Source organism: Musa acuminata, chromosome BXJ2-9 (assembly GCF_036884655.1).
Source record: "Musa acuminata AAA Group cultivar baxijiao chromosome BXJ2-9, Cavendish_Baxijiao_AAA, whole genome shotgun sequence".
Taxonomy (NCBI): Eukaryota; Viridiplantae; Streptophyta; class Magnoliopsida; order Zingiberales; family Musaceae; genus Musa; species Musa acuminata.
In genome coordinates, this window is record NC_088346.1 from 3,868,954 (window position 1) to 3,893,284 (window position 24,331).

General features: G+C 37.7%; 3 protein-coding genes across 10 annotated transcripts; all 3 read left to right on the plus strand.

Annotated features, from left to right (window-relative positions):
• The first annotated feature begins 992 nt into the window (after positions 1-992).
• Positions 993-2,499, plus strand: LOC135622611 (probable 3-hydroxyisobutyrate dehydrogenase-like 1, mitochondrial). The gene has a single exon (XM_065124616.1). It carries the CDS (start codon positions 1,265-1,267, stop codon positions 2,282-2,284), a length of 1,020 nt encoding a protein of 339 aa, XP_064980688.1. The 5' UTR covers positions 993-1,264; the 3' UTR covers positions 2,285-2,499.
• A 1,890-nt stretch (positions 2,500-4,389) lies between these two features.
• LOC135622610 (uncharacterized) lies at positions 4,390-6,646 on the plus strand. Its single transcript, XM_065124614.1, has one exon. The coding sequence runs from the start codon at positions 4,955-4,957 to the stop codon at positions 6,503-6,505; it is 1,551 nt and encodes a 516-aa protein (XP_064980686.1). The 5' UTR covers positions 4,390-4,954; the 3' UTR covers positions 6,506-6,646.
• On the plus strand, positions 6,368-24,283 carry LOC103997067 (MMS19 nucleotide excision repair protein homolog). 8 transcript variants are annotated; one of them, XM_065124607.1, is made up of 21 exons: positions 6,368-6,506; positions 9,771-9,833; positions 9,932-9,986; positions 10,768-10,865; positions 12,073-12,231; positions 12,320-12,379; positions 14,311-14,499; positions 16,151-16,204; positions 16,648-16,734; positions 16,822-17,539; positions 18,209-18,582; positions 18,691-18,764; positions 19,527-19,632; positions 19,872-20,701; positions 21,198-21,273; positions 21,388-21,499; positions 22,577-22,653; positions 23,568-23,648; positions 23,713-23,792; positions 23,869-23,900; positions 23,987-24,283. In XM_065124607.1, the coding sequence occupies exons 1-20, from the start codon at positions 6,489-6,491 to the stop codon at positions 23,882-23,884; spliced, it is 3,327 nt and encodes a 1,108-aa protein (XP_064980679.1). In that variant the 5' UTR covers positions 6,368-6,488; the 3' UTR covers positions 23,885-23,900; positions 23,987-24,283. The 8 variants fall into 8 exon arrangements, 7 of the variants coding, with proteins under 7 accessions (XP_064980679.1, XP_064980677.1, XP_064980676.1 ...); XM_065124605.1 differs by lacking the exon at positions 6,368-6,506 and adding an exon at positions 9,006-9,184 and having other exon boundaries at positions 23,869-23,905; XM_065124604.1 differs by lacking the exon at positions 6,368-6,506 and adding an exon at positions 9,006-9,184.
• Positions 24,284-24,331: the final 48 nt, after the last annotated feature.

Below are 24,331 nucleotides of genomic sequence, written 5' to 3' on the forward strand. Positions count from 1 at the left end.
TCCTAATATTGAGTGGGATCACATTACAGCAAAATAAGAGATCATGTAATGACCATACATGTGATTAAAATGTTCGAGAAATGAGTTAGGTGATGTTGAGATGACAATAATATGGTGTTGAATTGTCGATCGGATGGTGTCAGAATGTCATCAGCACTATGTCACATAGAAATAGAGAAAAACATGAAAATTAAGAAAACATTCTAACGGAAATAAAAAAAGAGAGAGACGTGCACAGATAAGTAGTTGATGCGATTTCTAATAGTGATGTTGAATGACAAACAAAACATACGATTAATCGATGATCAAATATATAACAAAAACTGTTCTTATTATTTCGTTTTTACGAGATTTACTTTCAAAATGAATCGGATAATAATATTATTAAGAAGTAGACTTTTTGTTTTCTTTGGTGAGAAACATGCTTATGTTTGGAAGACTCCCAAATTTCAACTAAACTCTTGAAGCCTCGATTATAATTTTTTTAGACAGTTATATATATATTTTAAAAATTATCATATCAATGATATTTAAATTTGAGATCACTAATCACTTATACTAATACATTAATCAATTCTGATATCTCAATAGATATGGACTATGCTTATTTGAGAGGGCACTAATCAATTCGGATATTTTAATAAAAAGAGATACTATTGTGTGTACTAAGATAATCTATTTTCATAAAATATAAAATACATTTATCAGTTGAATAATTATAAATTTTGAATCTGAGTTGCTGTTTCGAGGAAGAATTATTTTAAAACGAATAGGATAATGCTGCTTACGTTTGTGTTTCTTCTCCGCCTTCTAATGCCAATTATTTTTGTGTCGTCCGAATCCAAAATGTCAAAACGCCTGCTTAGCTCATTCATTCTATGTGGGCTGTTGAGAAGCAACAGCCCATATTCCCGTGGGCTCTGCGCAATCGGAGCCTTCGGTTCAAACGAGTCCTTACACAAGAAGACCACCTAGTCAATAGCTGCACGAGGCAAGCGCAAATGGATCCAACGCATACCCGGGGAAGATGATGACCGCCTCTGACACCCATCGGCTCGTGCTCCACCACCCCGTCCGTCGAAGTCGAAGTCGAAGGCCGCCTTTCCATCTTAACGAAACGGCGCTGCCTCCCCCGTCCGATCAACACCGCAGTGCTACCACCCGTCTCATCTTATCTCGATCACCAGGGGCAGTTTAGGAAATTTGAAGGATACTGCTGGCTCACGTTATATTTACCGATGCGCCACTTGCTCACCTATCCCCCATGCCCTTCCCGGCGTTCCTCCGTCGTCTCCGTCTCACTCGCTTCGTCGGCCGCCTCCGCTTCTTCGCCATGGCTGCCGCTTCCTCGTCCGACCGTGACATAACCCCTGCCACGACCCGGGTCGGCTGGATCGGGACCGGCGTCATGGGCCGGTCCATGGCTGGCCATCTCCTCTCCGCTGGCTACTACCTCACCGTCTTCAATCGGACCCCCGCCAAGGCCCAGCCCCTCCTTGACCGTGGCGCCAAGCTCGCCAGCTCCCCCGCCGCCGTCGCGCGCGCCAGCGACGTCGTCTTCCTTATCGTCGGCTACCCCTCCGACGTCCGCCGTGTTGCCCTCGATCCGTCCGATGGAGCCCTCGCTGGCTTAGCCCCGGGCTCTGTCCTCGTCGACATGACCACCAGCGACCCTGCTCTCGCGGCCGAGATCGCCGAGGCCGCCCGCGCGGGGTCCTGCGCCGCGATCGATGCGCCGGTGTCAGGCGGCGACCGCGGGGCGCGCGCCGGGACCCTGTCGATCTTCGCTGGAGGGGACGAGGCCGTCGTCCGGAGGCTGGAGCCTCTGTTCGGGTGCATGGGGACGGTGAGGTACATGGGAGGGCCAGGGCAAGGGCAGAGAGCGAAGCTTGGGAACCAGATTGCAATAGCATCGACGATGGTAGGGTTGGTGGAAGGGATGATGTACGCTCACAAGGCCGGGCTTGACGTGGGGCGGTGGTTGGAGGCCATATCCACGGGCGCGGCAGGGTCGAAATCGCTCGATCTCTATGGCAAGAGGATTTTGGACAGGGACATGGAAGCTGGGTTCTACGTGCATCACTATGTGAAGGATCTCGGAATCTGTTTGAAGGAATGCCAGAGCATGGGATTGGCATTGCCAGGTTTGGCGTTGGCGCATCAGCTGTATGTCTCGCTCATGGCGCATGGGGAAGGGGAATTAGGGACCCAGGCGTTGATTTTGGTCATAGAACGACTCAACAACACCTGCCTCAAAGGAGGGCCAAGCTCAGGATCAGCATGAAACTCTGGTATTCAATTAAGTTACTTATTCCTTCTAATCCTGTTTAGGTTGCTTTCACGTTAAAACTGTCGTTAGTCAGCTAAATTTGCGATCTACATATCTATCATATGCCAATTTGCTCTTTGTTTGTCTGCCAAACTGGATATGTTATGTGCTTGTTTGGTTCTGTTGTCGTTGATGTTTGGCAATGAATTATCACCGCGCTCTTGAATGCATTCGATCTTGTTTGGCTACTTATCTGGTGATGACCACTAGTTGCAATGGTGATTGCTTCTATCCTTTCCGTTGAAGGATATAGCATTTGATCAGTGGTTATAGTGGCTTCTGCAAGGAGCTGTGACTATTTACTTATAGGAACTCATTTATCTTCATGTCTGTGGTGCTTTGTTGTGCTTGTTTGGTTCTGTCATCGCTGATGTTTGGCAATGAATTATCACTGTGCTTTTGAATGCATTTGATCTCATTTGGCTACTTATCTGGTGATGCTCACTAGTTGCAATGGTGATTGCTTCTATACTTTCTGTTGAAGGATATAGAATTTGATCAGTGGTTTATAGTAGCTTCTGCAAGGAGCTATAATTATTTACTTATAGGAACTCATTTAACTTCATGTCTGTGGTGCTTTGTTTATTTGCATGCCTTTAATAGTTTTAATGCAATGCATCCTTTGAGGATGAGCTGCTGTAGCTCTCTGTTGGTTCTCACTGGTAGCTCGTGCCTATACACACACAATAAACATAAGGGAACTCCTACCATAGATGTTAGGGTTTCCCGTCAGACTATATATTTGCTTTAATTGTGCATGATATTATAGCCCAAGTTTTGCCGGTGAAAAGTGATGCTTGTTATACCATATGTGCAGTAAACGCATTTCCCTATGTTAGACTTGATCGTGACTAATTGCTTGAGAAAAAGTGGTGCTACAAAGCAGGAGTCATTCTCTACTGTTCGGAACTTGTTCATATTAAGATTTTGACATTATGCTCTATAATTTCTACTGAAAACATTGCACTCCTGTTGGGTACATCATATTGAAAAACAAGAAATTATGTTCTTGATTTCATCAGGAGGAAAATTCTGATTTCAATGAATGAAATTCTTTTAGAGATAGTTTGGCATCATTCCGGTGCCAAAACTATCATATTTCTTTTGTGTTATTTTCATTTTAAACTTAAAAAAGTTCAAATGCATTCTTCCGAAAGAACTTATGAGCAATTCTTAAGCCTAATTATCTATATAATTTTAATACGATATCCAGCCTCAAGGCAGTGATGCTCAAACCTCTATAAGCTTTGTTAACTGGCTGGTGACCGTAGCATATTATGTCAATCATGCTTAACATATTGCTACAATTCAACGAGACAGATAGCAAGCGGGGAATAATCTTATAAATGTCACTCCTGAAGAGCAATTTAGATCGTCTTGGTGAAATTTAGTTTGACTGTGGTGATATTGTGATGAGGCATTGTTAATGCAATCTTATCAGGCGTCGTTAGTTTACATTCTCGCATGTTACTCTTATTTGTACCTTTGTTAGCCTATTCGTAGAGCCATGTTACATTAACCATTAGTAATTATACTGGTGGATCCTGGTTCATTGTCTATTAAAATAAGTTCTTTAAGTGTTAAGTGCCATCACATCCTTGAATGCAATTGTTTACTATTACCTCCTTACTATTTGAACTTGATCATGTATCATACTCTTGAAATATAACATTACCTCATATGAAACCCTAATGAATTGGACTATAACATATGCACTGTGACTTTGTGCTGTCTTGTTCATCCCAATATGTGGCTTCTTTAACTGGGATGTGTTTGGGTCGTACTTCACTCAAGTTGTTGACGGCTTTATGGTAGATGTTTTTGGGTTTGATTAGACCCAACAAATTTCTTACAGCCGATTTTTATATCATTCTTGTAATGCTTCCTTTGGCACGAGACTTAGTATATTGGTTATTTTTGTTTAATATTCTTGTTTGCTTTCTGAGACTGGTATGCGGTTCTTTACATGGAAATTGTAGCTCTAGGAAGTTCTCCTTGAGTCATTTAAGTTGGTCTGTATTGCCTTTCACAATTCTTTTGCTGATACAGTATTTACTGATACAAATACATGTATACAGATCTATTGACTAATGCATGCATACAGATCCGATAAACTACATAATGAATTAATATTCCATGTTTTACCAGACCACAAACAGTGCGTACGGCCACACAGCATTGACGTGGAGTTCGTGGCACTTTGAAGTGAAGAGGAGAGTGCACGAGCTGTTGTTAGGAATGGGAAATAGTGTGTTGGCCACAGAAAAATTACTATCGTAAGTTTGATTTAAGTATCTAAGGCATATGATTTCAATTTATAGTCAAGAAAAATAAAAATTAATTTTCTCATGGGCACATGTTGTATTGGTCCTTTCGACTAAATAAATAATAATATCAATAAATAATAAAAATACTTGCATAAAATTATCGATTCCTCTATCCGGCGCAAGCTCTAAGGCAGCACGTTTTAATACCCATTGGCCAACACAACCTGTCAGTCGCATTGCGTTCGACGGTGGGACATTTCATCGAACACATCTCAGCCATTTTTTTCCTTCGGCCGCCTCTCTCTCCTCGCGGTGCCAATCTTTCTCCCTCCTCTCTCACTTAAACCTTGCCACAGTCATGTATCTGTGCAGCCTCGCCAAAGGCCCCGCGATTCATTTCTTCTTCAATATATCAAAACTAAGAATCAGCCGTCAAAGGATATCGAGTTGTTCCTCCGAAGAATTTAGAAGCTTTTCGCGTCACCTTGGGCCCCGAGGAGGCAAACATGGAGAGCGAACAAGGGCTTTGTCCAGTGGCTCACAGCAGAGACCTCTGGGCGATGGTGGCGGTCGGAGGACCGGTGAGTCACTCCCTTGGATAGCGGCAGCTTATGGGAACAGGGAAGGGAAGCGTATACAAGAAAAGGCGCCAGCGAGAACCAAACGCTCCTCTTGGGAAGAGGCAGCCGAGAGCTTTGTTGCCAGAAATGATAATGACATTGTGGGAAAAGGCACCATCGTTGAAGGGGTGGAGGAAGAAGACGGAGACGTCGAGCCTATTAACGACCCAAGGTGGGATAAGATCAAGAGCAAGTACAAGGGTATCGTTGGACAGGAGTCTGGGTTCCAGAAACCAGAGATCCAGCGCTGGAGTAATCGGGAGAGTTGGGAAAGAAGGCCAGTGAAAGAGGCCGGGAGGTCTCAGTTCGAAAAGCCGGAGGTTCAACGGTGGAGTAAGCAAGAGAGCTGGGGCAAAAGGACTTGGAAAGAGGCCACTGAATCATCAGTTCCAAAGATGGTTGGCCAGGGCGTATACGGTGTTGGTCCGGTTTTGGCGGCTTTGATGGCAGAAAGAAGGGAATTTTATGTTCTTTATGTCCAGGAAGGATTGGATTTGAGTGGAAACAGCAAGAAGAAGAAGGACAAGAAAGCAGTGGAGAAAATATTGCAGATAGCGGAAAAGATAGGCTTGAAGGTCACAGAGGCTTCGAAGCACGACCTCAATATGGTGGTCGATAACCGGCCTCATCAAGGATTGGTTCTTGATGCTTCACCATTGGAGATGGTGAATATAAAGGAGCTGGACCCCGTCATGAAAGATGATCAAAGTGCTCCTCTTTGGGTGGCTCTGGATGAGGTAACAGACCCTCAAAACTTAGGGGCTATCATTAGATCAGCTTATTTCTTTGGGGCACAAGGGGTGATCCTATGTGCTAAGAATTCGGCTCCTCTAAGCGGTGTAGTTAGCAAAGCCAGTGCAGGCTCTCTTGAACTAATTGAACTTCTGTCTTGTAAGAACATGATGCAGTTCTTGTCATCATCTGCTGAGAACGGTTGGCGAGTTCTTGGAGGGTCAGTCTCTTCTAGAGCTGTCCCTTTGGGAGACGTTGAAGCAGGGGTGCCTACAATTCTTGTGTTGGGTAGTGAAGGCATTGGGTTAAGGCCTTTGGTGGAGAGGTCTTGTACTCAGTTGATTAGAATCCCTGGAAGCGATCCGTTGGATGTGTATGGTGGAACTACTGAAGTGGATATCGAGGAAAAGGATCAGGCTCGTTCTGGGAAAGATCTCAAGTCCTTTCTTGCTGTTGAGAGCTTAAATGTTAGTGTGGCAGCAGGGGTGCTTCTATACCATTTGATCGGCAAGAATAATCATGATCCAGGGAAAGAGATGAATGATGCTTCAATCTAAGGTTACATCTTTACCGTCTTTGACAAGCGATCTTTTGGGCCAATCTGTCTGGCAACTTTTGTTTATTAATTGTTAAATTATGATCACCGTGTTCTACTGATTGTCTTTTGTTTAACTGAATATGCTTGCTTTTTGTTTGAATTTTTTGCGTAATTTAGATGATTATTTGTGATTGGAATTACTTGTTCTCATTCTTCTCTTGAAAACTCCCCAGAAGCAAGCTATGTTTTGTTGCTTTATTTATTCCTGTGTTGAAGACACACATACACCTGAAAGTTAATTTCAGCTTAATTTCATGCAGCACGTCATTTCCTTTGAAATTTTTGTTGTGCATCCAAAAGACTTGTAATGACCCTTTTCATGCAGAATTGCATGTGATCAAATGATTTGAGAGTCAATTTATTATGGCAACGGGTGTATTTGCTACTTCTCGAGCAAAATAGCAAATCATATGGAGATATATTCTACCTGATTGGTGAATTATAAAGTAGTCCCTTATCTAGTTAAACGATACATCGATTTATTTTTGGTTTCGGCAAACATGTATCTTTCTCATACACATGGATGCTGGAACATGAGCATAGTTCTGAACTACCTTACGGTCCATTGTTGTTATGCACCTTGAAATTTCATAGCAATTTGTTACCTATAACTCCGATTTCAACTGCTATTATTGGTTCTTTTCTTAACATCTTCATGATTAGATTTATCTTTATTTTCATAGAATGATTAACTTTATCCATATTATTTGTGTATCTCCATTGCATGAGGGAAAGCCTTATCTGCTTAGCATTTAGTGCATCATGTCTAGGTTCCCAGATTTAAGATATTGCAAGTAATTACTCTGTTATATATGTCTGAGTGAGGTAGCATATTTTACCTTGTGGATGGTGACCTTCGTACGTGAATTCCAGTTCTTTATATAGTTTGGAGATTGTTGTCTCGCTAGGAGCCTTTGCCTATCCTCGGAATGAGCTGCACGCTCTTTTAGGTCCCTTGCTCTTACATTTCATTCTAGATTTTGTTCGGATGTTTACAGTTTTTTATTTTTCTTATTTTCGTATGATCAACAATCTGAAGCTATTTGTTTGTGAATTTGCATTTGTCTTAGTGCATTTTCATTCACTATTATAGTGCTATTTTTTCCAACTATTGTTGCTACTGTTTAAGTCCTTGTAGCCCATCTTGAAGGGCTTGGATCAGAAAAGAACACAAGTGATGCAGTGCATTCTTGACACAGTTTGGAGTTGTAGTCCATGAGTTCGGACGATTGGTACAGTGCATTTCCATGACTCATGGACCTTTCTTTATCTGATACATCCTATAATTGAGTAGATGTGGGTTTTAAGTTTTCAAGCAATCTTTTTCTTTAGATTCTTGTTTCATGTTTTGCAAGCATTTGTTGCATATATTTAGTACTTAGATTCACACAATTTGACATGATTTAGTGTGAAGTCATTTGTGATGTTGCATCTCTCCCTCAAATTTTTGGATCTTTAAATCAATCTGTTCTGATCTCCCTATTTGGTCTCAGTAAATCCTGGATGTTTCTGGTTTGATAGTTTTTAGAACAAGGTTGCTTAGATGTTTCATTATTTTTCTTACAGACTTCTTATCATCATGGAAAGAAAGTGGAGAATTGAGTTGGTATCCTTTTCTTTATTTTTCCTTTTGCTTGGTGCATCTGAACAGTAGATTCAGAATAATGTTTTCGTTTTTATATTTTATACGTCTCTGCAATATTTGCTTTCGACTTCAGTGACTGATTCGATGCATCGTTACTTCGTGAGCCCTCCCTTTATTGGGATCTTGCCCAAGAAAGTAACCCAAAAATTTCTCATCCCACGGGCTCTTTTATTTTCGTTTATTTTTCTCCACTTTTGGTGGTTTAAGACAGGTTCAAATAACTTGGTCAACGTATGCGTCACCGGTTGTCCAAATTCAAAATCCGATGTGATGCATCAAATGTCGGATTAATGACTTATCTTTCTTGCCAGATTATCGAATGGCCCGCATGTGGAGGAACTCTTCGAGACACTTCATCCGATCAACCCGTTCTCTGTCTCTCTAATCAATCAGCCCGAATCATCCGGTGATGGAACCACATGGGTCCCATCGGGAGGTTTGCGATGGTTAGAAAGATTTCATCCAGCTTAATTATAGTAGCACTTACCAAATGTGAGTCACCTGTCTCTCTCACATGAGCTCTATCGAACACCACGTCACCCGTGAAAAGTTCCTGGGTTTTTGGCTCCAACTTAAAGCACTTTCGCGGTAAAACGTCAGGTAGACGTGAATGGCGTGTCCTATCTCTAGCACGACGCAACTACCTTCGTGATAATTGGAGGTAACTCATGGTCCCACAAGTCGGACGACTGGTACGTCAATAACCGTGCAAGTGAGTGAGGCGGATCTAAAATAAATGAACTCCGCCTCCGTTAAACCGGTCCACGAGAGGTCGGGTGGCCGGAAACCCTCTTTTAAAACCCTTTGTGTCGCGGCTCCTCTTTGCTAGCCTCAAGAATCGTCGCTCGCTCGCTCGCTGCTCCAGAACCCTCTCTAAATTCGTTGCCCCCTTCATCCTCCTCACCCCGGCTTCCAATCTTGATGGAGAAACCAAATTCGTGGATCGCCCATGTCGAAGCGTTTGTGGACTCCGCTCGCGCCTCGAACCAGCAGGTCGCGCTGTCTTCGCTCTTCGTCCTCCTCCGTTTTCCTTTACGAATTTTAAGAAACTTCTCCTTTCTTTCTTTCCTCCCTCCCTCCCTCCTTGTTTTAGTTGTCATGTTAGGTTCATCATGTTGGAACTTCTTGTGAACCGTGGTGCTTCTTTTTAGCGATTTAATCGACTTGATGACAAAGCATTTTACTTAGGGTTTCTTTTGTCACTTTTTCGCGTTCTTGAACCCTGTATTTCTTTGAATTCGAATCTTGATCGTAAGCTTTATTTTGTTGTTAATTTCTTGTGGTCAGTCCCTTATTTCTTATTGTTTTTGTGAAGATAAGTCTTACTTCAACTGCTAGATCTGCATCAAGATACTTCTTGAATAGGTTGTCGAGTGTCGAGTCAATCCATTGAAATTAAAATATATTGAGGCAAGGGTTTTAAATACTTGTTTGGCCCTGTAAGCTTTTTTGTATATGATGTAATTGCGTATGCTTCAAACTGATTGTGAAATGTTGATGTCTCATAATCTTTTACATATTCCTTATTTTTATAGCTTTTATGTCATCGGTTTAAATTGCTGAAATAATTGTGTAACAGGCTGCTAGTGTGGATGCCATCGCAGTCCTAGTGCATAAAGACCTCTTAACCCTTGAGGGATTGGTTTGTCATTGAATTTTATTTCTATGCTTTACCTTTCAAATCTTTGGTGTGCGGATATTTGTGATACTCTTCCTTTTCTTTTTTTTTTGTATTTTTAGGTGAGAGAGATGGAACAGTATCTAACCGCCTCAGACCATGTGATTCGTGCTAGAGGTAATTTTTACTTGCTAAAAGACTATTTGTATTCTGATGCTACTTAAGCATGCTTCTTTCATTACCTATAACTAAAGAAGTAGTGCCATTATATTAGCCTACAACTTGATCATAGAGACTTAGTAGTCCTTGTATGTGTTTCTCTCTTATTGATATAGATGCAATTGGAGGATTTACCTTCAGTGGTTCTGTTTGTATAATGGGTCAACAAACCACTCAATCAATGCTGTTGTGTGCTAAACAAGTTGGGCTTAAGACAAACCTTTATAGCAGTTGTTATAGGTATTCCTTTCTCCACACATCTTCTTTATAAGGTTGCTGGGTTCTAATATCTTATTCATTCGTGGATAACTGATCTATATAAAAATAAGATATACGAAATTAAGCTGCTTATAAGTACCTATCAACAGCTACGATTTGCCACTCCTATTTGTTTGGCCTCATATTTTTACTATATTGACATGGTTATTGCAGATCTTGTCTGATATGGAATATATTTTTACTGAATGGAAGAATTCACATATTTCTGAAACCTAAATTTCATAACATGTCATATTTTGAGTGCCTGTTTTCTGCTATGAAAATGTAAGGTGGCTCCAGGAGCTAGATGTGATTGACAACTTGCTTAAAACAAGTTTCTCATGAGATTTCATTAGCGGCGTAAGCTATATGAGTACATAAACTCACCACATTACTGAGCTTGCAATTCTAAGTATCTTCACCTTTTTTCAAGTCTGAAATTTTACATATTACCTATTAGTATTCTCATGATTATTTTCAGGTATACTTCTCCTATCAGAAGTGCTTTCTCGTCTTCTAGAGAAGCCATTAGATAGTCGCACTGTTAGTAGCTTGGTGGAGTTCTTCACATCAAAGCTGGTAAGATGCTCTTATCAAAATTTGTTGCTAACTGTTGTTTGCATCCAAAATGATCCAATTATTGTTTCAAATTCTTCATCCATTTATGTTCTTTTATCATTTTGTTTTATCTCTTCGCTTTCCATTCTCATCACTCTTCCATTGTTTCTTTTTTCACATCATGGAAATTTTGCCTTGATTTTTTATGTTGTATTGTGAAATCATGTAATATATCTGGGAATATATATATTGTGGACATTTAAGAGTGGGAAAATTGTTAATGGAATATCCACAGCTAATTTTATGACTTGAAAAAGTTAAGTAGGAAGGACATTTGCACCATTCTGACTTCAAAAGGAACCTGATGTTAGTTATTTAGAGGAAAAAGAATCTTTGGTTGCTTAGCATTTAATAAGAAAACTTTATTAGACAAGGAAAGAGATCAGACTTCTCTTAGGTTGGCCAGTGATATTGCCCTAAAAAGATCTCAATGCTGGGAAATGTTAAGTTCCCAAATAATTGGGATGCTGCGTTGTCGTTTTACCATGATAACAATTATTCAGCTGGTTATGTAACAGCTGCCTTTAATCAGTATCTAGTACTGTATAATGGTTGATAATGCTTCTGCCAGAAGTGAAGTTTTCTTCATTTCTAAACTACTTTTTTCAAATGTTGTCTGTTTGCAGTATTTTTGCCACATGAAATTCTCATTTTTCCTGAGATACCCTTTGTAAATGGCTGTTTTGAAATATCCTCCAATTTCTTAATATTCTGTTCTGTTTTTGATATACCACATAAAAGAATACAGAATGAGCTGGTATGTAGGAAATAGGCTAGGTATCGACCTGTACGGGTGATGTATTGGCCGATACGGTTGATAATAATGTTGTATCGTTTGGTACAATGTCGTTACTGGTTGGAATTTGACCGACAATGACCAAAAATCGGGGTAAGTTTGACCTCAACAGTCAAATTGAACGTTGGGTCTATTTTGTGGTTGGCCACTGGGTCTCTTTCAGGGCTTTAAATCCTTCTCCCTCCCCCCTCTTACACTCACTCTCACTCATTCTCACTCACTCTCATTCACGCACTCATTCTCACTCTAACTCACCTCCCATCTTATAACTTAGAATTCCTGCATTTTCTGGATTCTATTATGGAAGTGATATTCTTTTAGGTCGATATGTTCCTATCAAAATGATATTTTATGTTATCCTATTGGCATCAGGAAGATTGGCAAGCCCTCCGTGGAGCCCTTATTGGTTGCTTAGCTCTTTTGAAAAGGACAAAAAAATTTGGTATGGTTGAAAGTAATGATGCCAAGTCACTTGCAGAATCTTTTTTAAGAAATGTACAAGTACAATCACTAGCAGTTCGTGATCGTAAGGTGAAATTTTTTTGGTTTATTCTTGTTATTAATATATGAAGGTGGATTATTGTTTTCTGATGTAGACCTTTCTTTTGTGTATTTGCAGTTATGCTTTGAAGTTATTCAGCGCCTGTTGGATGTGTACCCTCAGGCTGTTGTAGAGTTGGTATTATTACCAATAATCCCTTTTGATTCTGAATTTTGAGTGAATCTTCTAACTCTCATCTTTCTACTTGAGCCTATTACCATGTAAAGTTGTACATTCATTTAAAAATGCATTAACAGTTATTTTTCTATGTTCTGTGCCTACTATAAGGAACTCTATTACCTTTGCAAACCTGATCTGCTATGCTCAACATTGCGGAAATGCAGGACTATCAATTCATAATTTGATTTACTTGACTTAATTCACATTGGATAACTGCCACATCTGCTTTAAATGAGTTCATAATATACTAGTTTTTCACAATGTTCTATGATTTTCAATGTCCTTATTGGACATTGGGCTTAGTTTTTTCATCTATTTTTATGGCTTTCTAGAGATATGTTATTCGGCATTAGCATTTTATTAATGTGCTGGTCTTAAAATTTTTGACTAAGCTATGGTATGTAAGACTTAAATTTCTTAGCTATCATTTTCGTGAACAACATTCGCGTGTGTATATATATATATACGTGTGCGTGTGTGTATATATATGTATATGTATACTTGTATCGAGATATATATATGTATATATATACATAGATATATATGTATATATATACATAAATAAATAAATGTGTATGCATGTGTATGTATACACATATATGTATATGTGTATATATATAAATATGTATATATATATGTATGTATGTATGTATACATATATATGTATATATACATGTATTGAGATATGTATATGCATATATATATATGTATATGCATATATATATATATATATGCATATGCATATGCATATATATTCATACACATATACATATATATATCTTCTTTATTGCTTATAATTTGCTTTTCTTATATTTATATTTGAATATTCATTGTGCTAATATTTTGCTGCTTCAATTGTTCAAATGCCGAGTCAAGGAATTTTATGGCAGAGAATGCTGTAAAGTACCTCGTGAATTTGGAACTTTATGTTGTGGAATGCAGTGGGGAGTCATTTACTTAGGTATAACTTGGCATACATAATGAGTTATAAGGGTCATGAAAGAACGAGGTTGTGTTACTATAGTAACTTATTCAATTTTTTCAGTGGCCTCAAATTAATGTATCCAACTTTTAGTATATGTCTCTTTTTCCCTTCTCTCTTTCTTCTAAAGATAGTCACGTTTGCTCAACTTTGTAATTGTTTCTTTGCACTATTATAACTTCAAAATGTTCTATAACATATGGTTTTGTTGTTGTTGCCTAACCGCAATAATATGATTTGAGACATATAGTAAAAGTTTGAATTAGTTAATAAAAAACTGCAGATTGTAACTCTTGCAGTTTTAGGAATTAGCAGCATCAATCCAATGTACGATACTATATTATGATTTAGAAAGTCTTCTGCTATTTCCTTTTGCTTTACATAATATTTATGTTACCACCGTTGTAAGCATTAGCATGTTTCAGTTTTTTTGTTCTTCTCTTTTGGGGTTAGACCATGATTTGATTTGAATTAGAACCAAACCGGTCAAGAATCGAAACCAAACTGGGTCAATGGTTCGGTGGTTCCGAACTGAATTGGAATATGGTTTTGGCAGTTTGATTCCAGTTCTTGGAATCTAGAACCAGGATCGACAGGTCTGGTTTGGTTTCAAACCTGTCAGAAAAAATAAAGAAGCCTAAATGCCCCTACAAATGACAAATCTAGTGCTTTATTGAATCTTTTTTCTTCTCTTGTTCATTTATTGATGTGAATTTCTTTTCTCTTTTGCGAGAATTTGCTGTTGCTGTTCTTTGGATACATTCACAATTGATTTCTGTGCCATCACTTTTTAGCTTAATCTCGAGTTGATTTTATTTTATTTTTACTTTCATAGGTATTTGATTTTTGCCATGTATCTCATTTTAATGCTTCTATCTATCTTACTTATAGAACTATCATGGTGTAGGGTGATGACCTTGTGTATGGAATATGTGAAGCAATCGATGAAGAAAAAGATCCTCGATGCTTGATGCTTACTTTCTCTCTGGTTGGGACTTTGGGACGACTGTTTCCTGATCCGTCTGGTCCAATGGGGAACTTTTCTTCTGATGTTTTTGATATTCTGAGCCGATATTTTCCTATATACTTCACACATGTAAGTTTACACAAAAAGGAATTGTGTAAGACGTAGCTTGCATTATTTAAATGTTTGTTGCATGTGTACAGTGGACTTTTCTTTTTTGGGTCTTCTTAGGCTCATAGGTGTGTTGTTTTTTGCTACATTTGTTATTTTATGACTGGACAGATTGGTCATCAATGATCATATATATTGATTATGATGCTTATGAAGGTGGTCCTTGCATTTAATAATTTTGGCGCAGGCTACTACAATGATTTTGAGACATCCCAGTAGCTCAATAGTGCATCAAGGCTTATATTCTGCAAAATTTTATATTTACTTTATCATTTAGTAATGTCTAAGACATTGGAGATGTACAGGGTTATTGTATGACAACCTCTTGTTGATTGAGCAGAATGTATACAAGCTAGGCTATGTGATCAATCACCTGCTATCTTTTTTACATGCCATCATATTGCCGTATTGAGGATCCTATCTCTGGCCAATTCTGTTGAGGTCTAGAAGACTCAGATTGTACTACCAATCCTTGCAATCCCTCACAGAACAACTAAGAGCAGTATGTTAATCTGCATGATTCTTGATTTATGGCCTAAGAGGAATAATGCACAACTTACGGTTGAGTAATTGGGGCATATTGTGTCTGAAGCTTTTCCTTGAGTGCACTCCAACACCCTTATCTACCGTGGCAGTGCAACGTGTAGAAACTGGGATCAGAGCACTGTGCATTGTCTTCTGTTAGATCCAACATTTGGAACTCAGTATTAGGTTTGATGCAACTTCCTGGTTGGATACTACATAGAATATCATATTCCAGTTTATTCCATTTTGGAATAATGTTTGCATATATGGAAACTAGGTACTCTTGCCTTTGGAAAAAATGCTTAACCTGCAATTGATTTGTGGTGCTTCTATAGAGTTTGAACTTCCAGACATTATAGCACTTTGAGCATTTTTTTGGTTATAATTTTCAAGTTATGCATCAGGTGTTATTTGTTGGCTCTTTGTTATTTTTAAAAGAATTCACTCCGTATATCCAAAGTTGCATTTTCACTCAAGACCTCTTCACAGTTAATGAGATTTTGAATTGGGTGGTTGCTTTTTAATCAGAAAAAAGTAAACTACAATTGAATAGCTATTGGATAGCTAATTGCAGTTGTATTCAAAGGAATTCTATTGGATAGCTGACTACTGTCGATGTTTTTGTTTGTTAACTTACGTAAAAAAAGAAGTTGCACTGCCTTTGCCATGTGGCTCTAGATGCTAGTCTTATGTTTTTTTAATTAGGATTTAGGATCTTTAGTCTTTGTACATTTTAAACCTATTCTAAGTTGTGTTTCAAGGATCAAATATCTTGGATGAGTAAGAAGAAGTATGATGTCAGATAATTCAATAATGTCCATGACTCCATGGACATCTAAGTTTTAGTGCACTTGAACAGAACAGTCTTGTTATTTCACACTTATGTTCTTGCAATGTTAATATCATGGCATCAGACCAATTCATCATATTTTTATCATGGGTTTGTTCAATTGTTCCTTGTACTAATGGATATCAGTTATATGGTATTTGCTGTTGTGCTTATATTTCTTTCTTCATTTGATATCCATGGACAAATGCATCTCTTATTGTAGCTGAATCATGATGTACAGAGTGTTCTTGTTTGCAGCCAAAGGGTGATGGCTTAGATATAACAAGGGATGACCTTTCTAAGGCATTAATGGTATGTCTTTTATATCTCTTGTTCATCTCCAAATTTGTTTTAAGTGGTTTTCAGTTTATCTCCTATATAAGAACCTCTTTCATATGTCTTGCTCTGAAAATCTTCAAAAGGAAAGTAAGCAATTGATCATGTGCTGGGTAGAAAAATTGATGTCATTTATTGTCATGTTATGATTATGTACCACTTGACATGTTTTATGCTGCAACTTCCTTTTCATGCATGATTCTTCCTGTTTTCTATTTGAACCTCTTTAGCTTCTAGCTTTGTCTTGCTCTAATCATTTTAACCAATGATCATTAATTTATAATATTATAACGGTGAGCAAATTTGTAACTATCAGCAACCTTTTCCTCTGGAAGCCTGTCTATTCTTTGGTAGTGCTTGTGTGTGTATGATGAGGCAACTTTACATCAGTTCTGTTAATATCTGCTTGCTAATTGCAGGATGCTTTCTCTTCATCTCCACTTTTCGAACCATTTGTTATCCCATTGCTCCTTGAAAAACTCTCCTCATCCCTTCCATCAGCAAAGGTTTGTTCTAAAATCCTGAGATTCATTATGGCTTGTTATAACTATGGGAAAAACATATTAGTCTGATAGTTTGACAAATCTTTGCAGCTTGATTCTTTGAAGTATCTTAACAGTTGCTTGCGCCACTATGAAGCAGACAAGGTGGTCAAGCATTCTCAAGTTATCTGGTCTAATTTGAAAGATGTGATCTTTAATCTTTCACCACATAGGTCTTCATTATCAACTTATGGTTCCGATGGGGATATGGATTCTGAGGTTAATAAAATTGCAGATGAAGCTCTAAATTGTTTGCAAACAGCTATTTCACACTTGAACTTTCCTGATCAAGATTCTTTCTTGTGTTTGATTATTGATGATGAAGATATAGGGACAAGATTTTGGTCTGTAACAAGTATAAAAAAATATTCAGGCACTTCAACAGAAATCCATTGTCAATTAAGTGCTCTTGGAAGTATCTTATCTATTGCATCAAAGGTATCCATATATTGCTGCACCAAGGTGTTTCAGAAGTTCTTTTCCTGCCTAATGGATATTTTAGGAGTTTCAGGAAAGCATCCATCTAAACTTTGTGTTACTGACCACAACACATGTTCTGATGGATTGAATTTTGGAGCACTTTATCTTTCCATGGAACTCCTTACTTCATGTAGAGAATTGACTTTGTCTTCCAAGGAATTTGCGCCAGAAGTTATTTCGGAACCAAGAAGCTGGTTTTATGTGCTAAAAAATATCTCCAGAGAGTTATGCGATGCCCTTGGGTCAATTTTGGAGACACCAGAGAGTGCAGAACATGTTTATTGTGCAGGTAATGTTTGCCTTTTGTGACTTTCTTACTTCAGTATGCTTATTCTTGATGTACTTGTATAGTTCATATTCCTATTTATCATGACTTTTGATTGTTTTGTCTTCAATTTCATCTGATAATTGACTTTCTTGAAGCTCGTGTTCTGCATATACAGATAGTAGATAGCATTCCATTCTCCTCTTTTTGTTTGTGGATTAACTTTGAATTGCATCTACAATGTTAAATCTTGTATTGCATGATGTGCTTATGGGGTTCATTTCCAGTTTAAGCTGGTTTTTGTGTAACATATGTCATTCATCGTATTATAATGAAGACATGGTACAGATGTATTCAACATTCTGGTTTTTTTTGTTTTAATTTGATTCTGTGGAGTACTATTAGGTGCTTTCTGCCAAGGTTTTAAATCTTATTCTGGTACCGACTTTAGTAATCTATGTGCCAGAATACCGACTCACACTGCCTGATACCAGTCAAAGTTTAATAAACTAATAATACTGAGCTGAAAAACAACAAAATGGTGGTATTTGGATTTTGGATCTTATAGTTTAATCAGGTCTTCTGCCGGACTGGTAAATAAGAGTCAACAAGCACCACACTGGTATTTGAAACTCTTTTTGCAACAGCTCATGCATGTCATTCTGATTTTTGTTTCTATTTTGTCTTATGCAGTGAAAAGTTTGCAAGTGCTTGCAACATTTCCAGAAATCTATTCACCTGTTTCTGAGGCAACTTTTGAAGATATATTAGTGATGCTTATGTCAATAATCGCTAGAAGGAGCAAGGAAACTTACTTGTGGGAATTGTCTTTGAAAGCCTTAGTCCAAATTGGTTTGTGGATTGAAAATGCTCATGATTCTGCAAAAGCAACAAGTTATAACAAACTTGTCATTCAGAGAATTGTTTCCATGCTTCAATCTAATGATTCTACTATCTCTCTTTCACTGAAACTGGTTGCAATTTCTGAAATTAGCAGCATTGGCCTCTACCTGCTAAGAATAGTTCAAGCATTTGAAGAGGCTATAGTTTCCAACTTAAGAGCTTGCGTATGGGTTTTTTTTGTTTCTTCAAATTTTGATCTTTTAGTAATTTTTTTCTCTTAATCCTCTGAAGATGATGAACATAATATTTCATCTTTTTTTTTTCCTGTGTAGTTTGAAGGAAATCTAAAATCGTCTGATGTTTTAGTTCCTCTGCTCCAGTGCTACTCCAATCAGGTGCTTCCAAGGTACAAACTAAATCAATTTAGTTTAGGTGCATTTTAGGTGCATTTTTCCAAAGATCAAGGTACAAACTAAATTGTTTCCAAGGTACATGTGCTTCCTATGTATATTTTTTTTCTAGGAATTCTCTTAAATCAATGTGCATTTTTCCCCCTAATTTTGTTTCCTAACATTGATTTAAGAGAATTCCTAGAAAAAAAATATTGATGGAAGAGAATTTCAAGTTGATGACCTTATTTAGGAAGCACATGTCTAACTCAGGTGTATAATATTCACCAGATGATTGAGAAGTTTTTTTGATGCAAATTAATGAATTTACTTTATTAATTGAGAACTCAGTTCTGTTTTTGGCTGGCATATGATGCCTTTAGGCAGAGGCACTAGGCATTGGCACACATGGAGTTTTGAGTCTGCAGGCATGTGATGGGAAAAACACAATTTCCATAAGATGGGCCACTGTCTGTGTTGGTGACCAACACTCCCTGCGCCCTGGTGTTAGTTTGGTATTGAAAAGTAGAGGAGTTGTAAGATTTTGGCTAGGTCATGTTCTTTACATCTACTGATGGAACCATGTGACTTGTTAGTTGCTAAGGAGCTTCTTTGTTTGAAGCTTTAACTTGTATATGTTAATGCCTAGTGAAGGATGGGTGTTTTTGCATGCATATGTATGTTTTATAGACTTTTGTGTCCTTGTGTTCATAAAATCAAATAGAACACTTAAATATTTAAACTTCTGCTTATTGTTTAACAACTTCCTTTCCAAATAGATGCCACACTTGCGGAAATTTCAACGATATAGCTGTTCAAGTTGCTGTCAGTATATGGAATCAAATAGAAAATGTGGCTGTTTTCAGTAGTGCCATATTAATGAAGGTACTGCTGCTAGACTTGATATTATAATTAGTTTTGGCTGCAAGCTACCATAATTGTCCAGCATTCAATCTTAGTAGCATTGATTTCTTTAGCATAGCCACTTTTAACAAGTTTGATTATAGTTGTTTTTAACTTAGAGGTCTGTAGCATCAATGTATTCTGTTAATGGATTATTTATGTGGACTTTGCTGAACAGAACTATGTAACTGCATGACAAAAATTAAATACTTTGGTTTCAGGATGTTCTTGATCAGGTTATGATGACAATGAAGCATTTAGTCGCGGGATGTACAGAGGAAAGCCAGTTCTTGATTTTACAAAAAGCATACGGCAGTCTTCCAAAGACCTTTTTTATAGCGGAGCCATTGCCCTGTGCTTTGTCACAACTCGAAGGCTTACAATGCATTCAAGATACCACTCTCATGTCATGTCAAGATGAATGGATTTTTTCTCTTTTTGGATCAGTAGTTATAGCACTTCGTCCGCAGACTCCTTTTGTAAATGTGAAAATACTTTTGAACTTGTTCGTGGTCCTTCTACACAAAGGAAATATGCCAGCAGCTCAAGCCTTGGCATCCATGGTTAACAAGTGGCCTGCAGATGTTAACAAATCAGAAATATCTTATTCTTTGGATCAAGCAATTGAGGAGATTCTGAAGAGTTGTCTATGGACTTCAGAAAGCAGTAGCAATTTTATAGATAGAGATAGTTGTTTTCATAAATATGTTGTCCTTGGACTGGCATGGATTGGAAAAGGTTTGCTTATGAGGGGACATGAGAAACTAAAGGAAATAGCGATGCTTCTTTTGAAATGTCTAGTTGCTGGTAAATATGTCGATATAACACCTTTTCAACAGCATGAGAATGGTAAGGATGCTGGGCAGGATGCAAGTTCCCCTTTGGCGACATTTGCAGCGGATGCATTCCATGTACTTCTAAGTGATTCAGAAGATTGTCTGAATAAGAAGTTCCATGCGACGATAAGGCCACTTTATAAGCAACGTTTCTTCTCAAGCATGTTGCCAATCCTGCTCTCTTCAATCAAAGAATCCGATCCCTCGAGTAAAAAGTATCCTCTTCTCATCTAGCGTCTCTTTTGTTGTTTATGCTGATTTTTTTTTCAAGTCATTTTAATGCATAATAGTTTTCTTATTTTTTTAGTAATTAATTATGTAGGTTGATCCTATTCTTCATTTTATGAAATATGTATTTCCCTGCTTCGGATGTTGTCTTCTAAGTGGCCATATGTAATACCTACTTGCTTGGTTTTACTTTTTGTTTGCTTTATGAATGTAGGCATGACAGTGGTAATTGCCTCTTTAAGTAGTGGCTTACTCACAAAGAATGCAGTTCTTAACGTTAATGTTGTGTATGAAACACATCTTCATGAATTGATGTCTTTTAGCATACTTACTGAAACAGGAAGGCTTTTGTCTTAAATGCTCTTATCTCTCTAGTGAGTATTTGCACATGCATATTATGTTGTGAATTTATGCTTTTTTTTTGTATATGATTATATTGTTGTAATTAGTTTTAATTTCAATTTTACTTTCACGAGATTTCAGAGTGGTATTATATCGAGCTTTTGGACATGTTATTTCTGACACTCCACTGGCTGCTGTGGTTGGTGAAGCCAAGAAGGTTGGTATTGGAAATCTCAGAATTCAAAATGAACTTATTGAAGGGAAATGATCAAGTATATGAATTTAGTGAGTTCATGCAGTTAATTACGTTGAAGTTGCCTATTTTGTGCAGATTGTGCCCACACTAGCTGATGCGTTGGCTATGTTGAGTTTGGATATTCTGAATAAAGATCTGATATACAGTCTGCTGCTAGTTGTCTCGGGGATACTGATGGATGATAACGGTGTGCTCATTTTTCACATGCTTATTAAAGATAGGCTTTTTTAATAAAATAATGGTTTCAAATACACATGCTCTCGATATCCCATTACTAAAATAATAGGATATTATTGGTCCAAGGACTTGATTGGTACCCGGTGGCATTTATTTATTTTTGTGACACCATGTGGCACAGGTTGGTATACTGCCAGGTATACCGTAGTGGTCCAATTAGTCAGTGACACTGGTCTTGCATCAGTATTTAAAACTTTGACTAGTTTCATCATGCATCTTAAGTCTGAGGGGATGGTTCTTTTGTGTGTACCTTTTCCTACTGTAATTTGATAGGGTTTGTAATAATTACTGCTTCTGATCTTGCCTTTTACTTTTTTTTTTTTTTGTGAAACCATAGTTATTTTTTTCAATTTACATTTAGAAACTTGTAATTTTGCTATAGTTTTTAAACTTTCTTTCTGCCCTAATATGATGATGTAAATAAAATATATTGCGTACTAGGATGGACGGACCTTAATTTGTGAAGATACAGTTCTAGTTTTTTGGAGTTCTCATAGTCATGCTGTTTGAGCAAACTTCTGTGCATGTGCTGATTACCTTTACAATTATATTATGTTTTTGCTGTATTTAAGGACCTTCTGGCTAAGAAAGTTGGTTTTTAAGAACTATCAAATATTTCTGGTTGTGTATCCATAAGAGAATATTAGAGTACATAAAACACAGCCACACCAGTTGAACTGTGCAAACATTAAATTTTAATTTAGATATTTTTTTATTCATTGACAATACCCCAAAATCATTATGCTTCTTGTGATTACATGACTTCTGACTCGTTTACGATCTGTGGCCAAAGTTTTAAATTAGTATAGTAATTTATTGCTTGAGCAGTGTTAAAAGCCTCCTACATCCACAGAATTCTCATGTTTGCAAGCAATTCACTATACTGCCTTGAATAGTGCTCAAACTTCCACTGTCCACACCCCTCCCCGCCCTAAATCTTACAAGTTAACTTATTGAAGTTATTACAACGAGATTTGTCACTTTGATTCTCTAGTTGTTCAGAGACTGAATTTGCATGTTCTTGCAGGTAAAGCAATTGTCCTCGAGAATGTTCACACCATCATTAGCCTCCTTATCAAACTGATTTCCTACCCTCATTTGATGGTAAGATCTAATCTGTGATGATTTACTTCTTTGTGAACTTTGATGCCAAAGCAAAACCTTAGCATCCATATCAAATGAAGTTAACATTGTTCTGCAGTTGCTTCACTATTCATTTTGTCATTGGTCTGATTTGATAGGCTCATAGTTAAATAACTTTAACTCGGGTAGGAATGGACTTTAATCACATGCTCGAAACATCCAAGGTAGGTTAATATTTAGCCCATTTAGTCTCATAACGTGGTACAACTCTTCGTAGCTTCCCATATTACTAGGGAATCATACTTGGCCTTGGCATCCTCGTCAAAGTCTGAAACTGCATGAATAGAGTAACTCCATGTCTGCAGTCTAATTGTTGTGTTTCAATACTTCTTGATAGATCTACTAGCATGATAACTCTTTTAAATGACCCTAAGCCAAAATGCTTAAGCCCCAATTACTGGTAGGTCCATCTAGTTTAATATCCCAATCTAATTCAAAACCAGGAAAATTGACCATCGAATCTATTTAGTCACCAGGACAAGTTCCAAGGAGATCTACAAATAGTCTTTCTTGATCAGAAAACACATGATAAGATTTCTAGACATCTATTATTGTGTTAGAATAGAATGTATATAGCATACTTAATGTAATTGTTACCTGTAGCAGCGAAAGGTATTCTCAAAAACATTTAAAATTTTTTTGTAAGCAGGCCTACTCACTGTAACCTCATGGCCAAATTTAAAATTACCTCAGTCTATTTGGTTACCTCATAGGATCACTTGTGCAAAAAAAAACAAAACAAAAAAAACAAAAGAAATTTAAAATATGGGCCTTTTGATGTAGTCAGTTGCTGATGAACAAAATCTGTCAGGCATATCTAGTTCTTTCTGCAGTAAACAGGTTTTATTGGAAAATTTCCAATGTCTGTGTATCAGATTGTTCGTGAAACAGCAATTCAGTGCCTAGTAGCCATTTCAGCTCTTCCTTATGCAAGGATTTACCCATATCGACCACAGGTTGGTTAAATTGATGCCTTCTTTTTCTTCCTTGGACGATGTTGTTAAACTGATCTCCTGTTAGGTTCTTCGAGCTGTTTCAACTGCTCTGGATGATCGAAAAAGAGTTGTTCGTCAGGAGGCTGTCAGATGCCGTCAAGCATGGTGATTCATAAGTTTATCATGATCATCCACTTGTGCTAGTTGGCTTGCGATTTGACCATCTTTTCACTCAATGCAGGGCATCGATTGCATGAAGTTTTCGGTTTTGAGGCATGGTGATTCATAAGTTTTTTTTTTTTGCAACTTAAATAATATTCATGACAGGAAATTTAAAGGTAGACTGGATTGTTGGACAGGGATATTTAACCAGTGATGTGCAAGCACGACAAGATGTGATCTTCCTAGCTGGTTACTTTTCTCACAAGGCACTGTGGCTAAGGATCAGGAACTGGATGGCCGACCAATGCTGAGATACAAGAACTTAATAAAATGCACGAGCGTTGTTGTCAACATTGCCTCTCTTAACACACTATTTCAAGTCCGGAGGGAGGGTACAAGGGAGGGGTGGATCATGATTGATTGTTGAGGTGGACGTCAATTGATTAATCCTGTAAATAATTTGATATTATCTAAGTTTTGAGTATCATTAATTATGATTTGGTGTTGTTACATTTTAGACAAGATTGTGAAATCAGATATCA

Excerpts from the sequence above, each read along its gene's own strand:
- LOC103997067 (XM_065124605.1), top strand. The coding sequence starts at position 9,113 with ATGGAGAAACCAAATTCGTGGATCGCCCATGTCGAAGCGTTTGTGGAC. Across the intron at positions 10,866-12,072 it reads AGTTCTTCACATCAAAGCTG|GAAGATTGGCAAGCCCTCCG; the intron begins GTAAGATGCTCT and ends TATTGGCATCAG. Across the intron at positions 12,380-14,310 it reads CTCAGGCTGTTGTAGAGTTG|GGTGATGACCTTGTGTATGG; the intron begins GTATTATTACCA and ends ATCATGGTGTAG.
- LOC135622611 (XM_065124616.1), top strand. The coding sequence starts at position 1,265 with ATGCCCTTCCCGGCGTTCCTCCGTCGTCTCCGTCTCACTCGCTTCGTC.
- LOC135622610 (XM_065124614.1), top strand. The coding sequence starts at position 4,955 with ATGTATCTGTGCAGCCTCGCCAAAGGCCCCGCGATTCATTTCTTCTTC.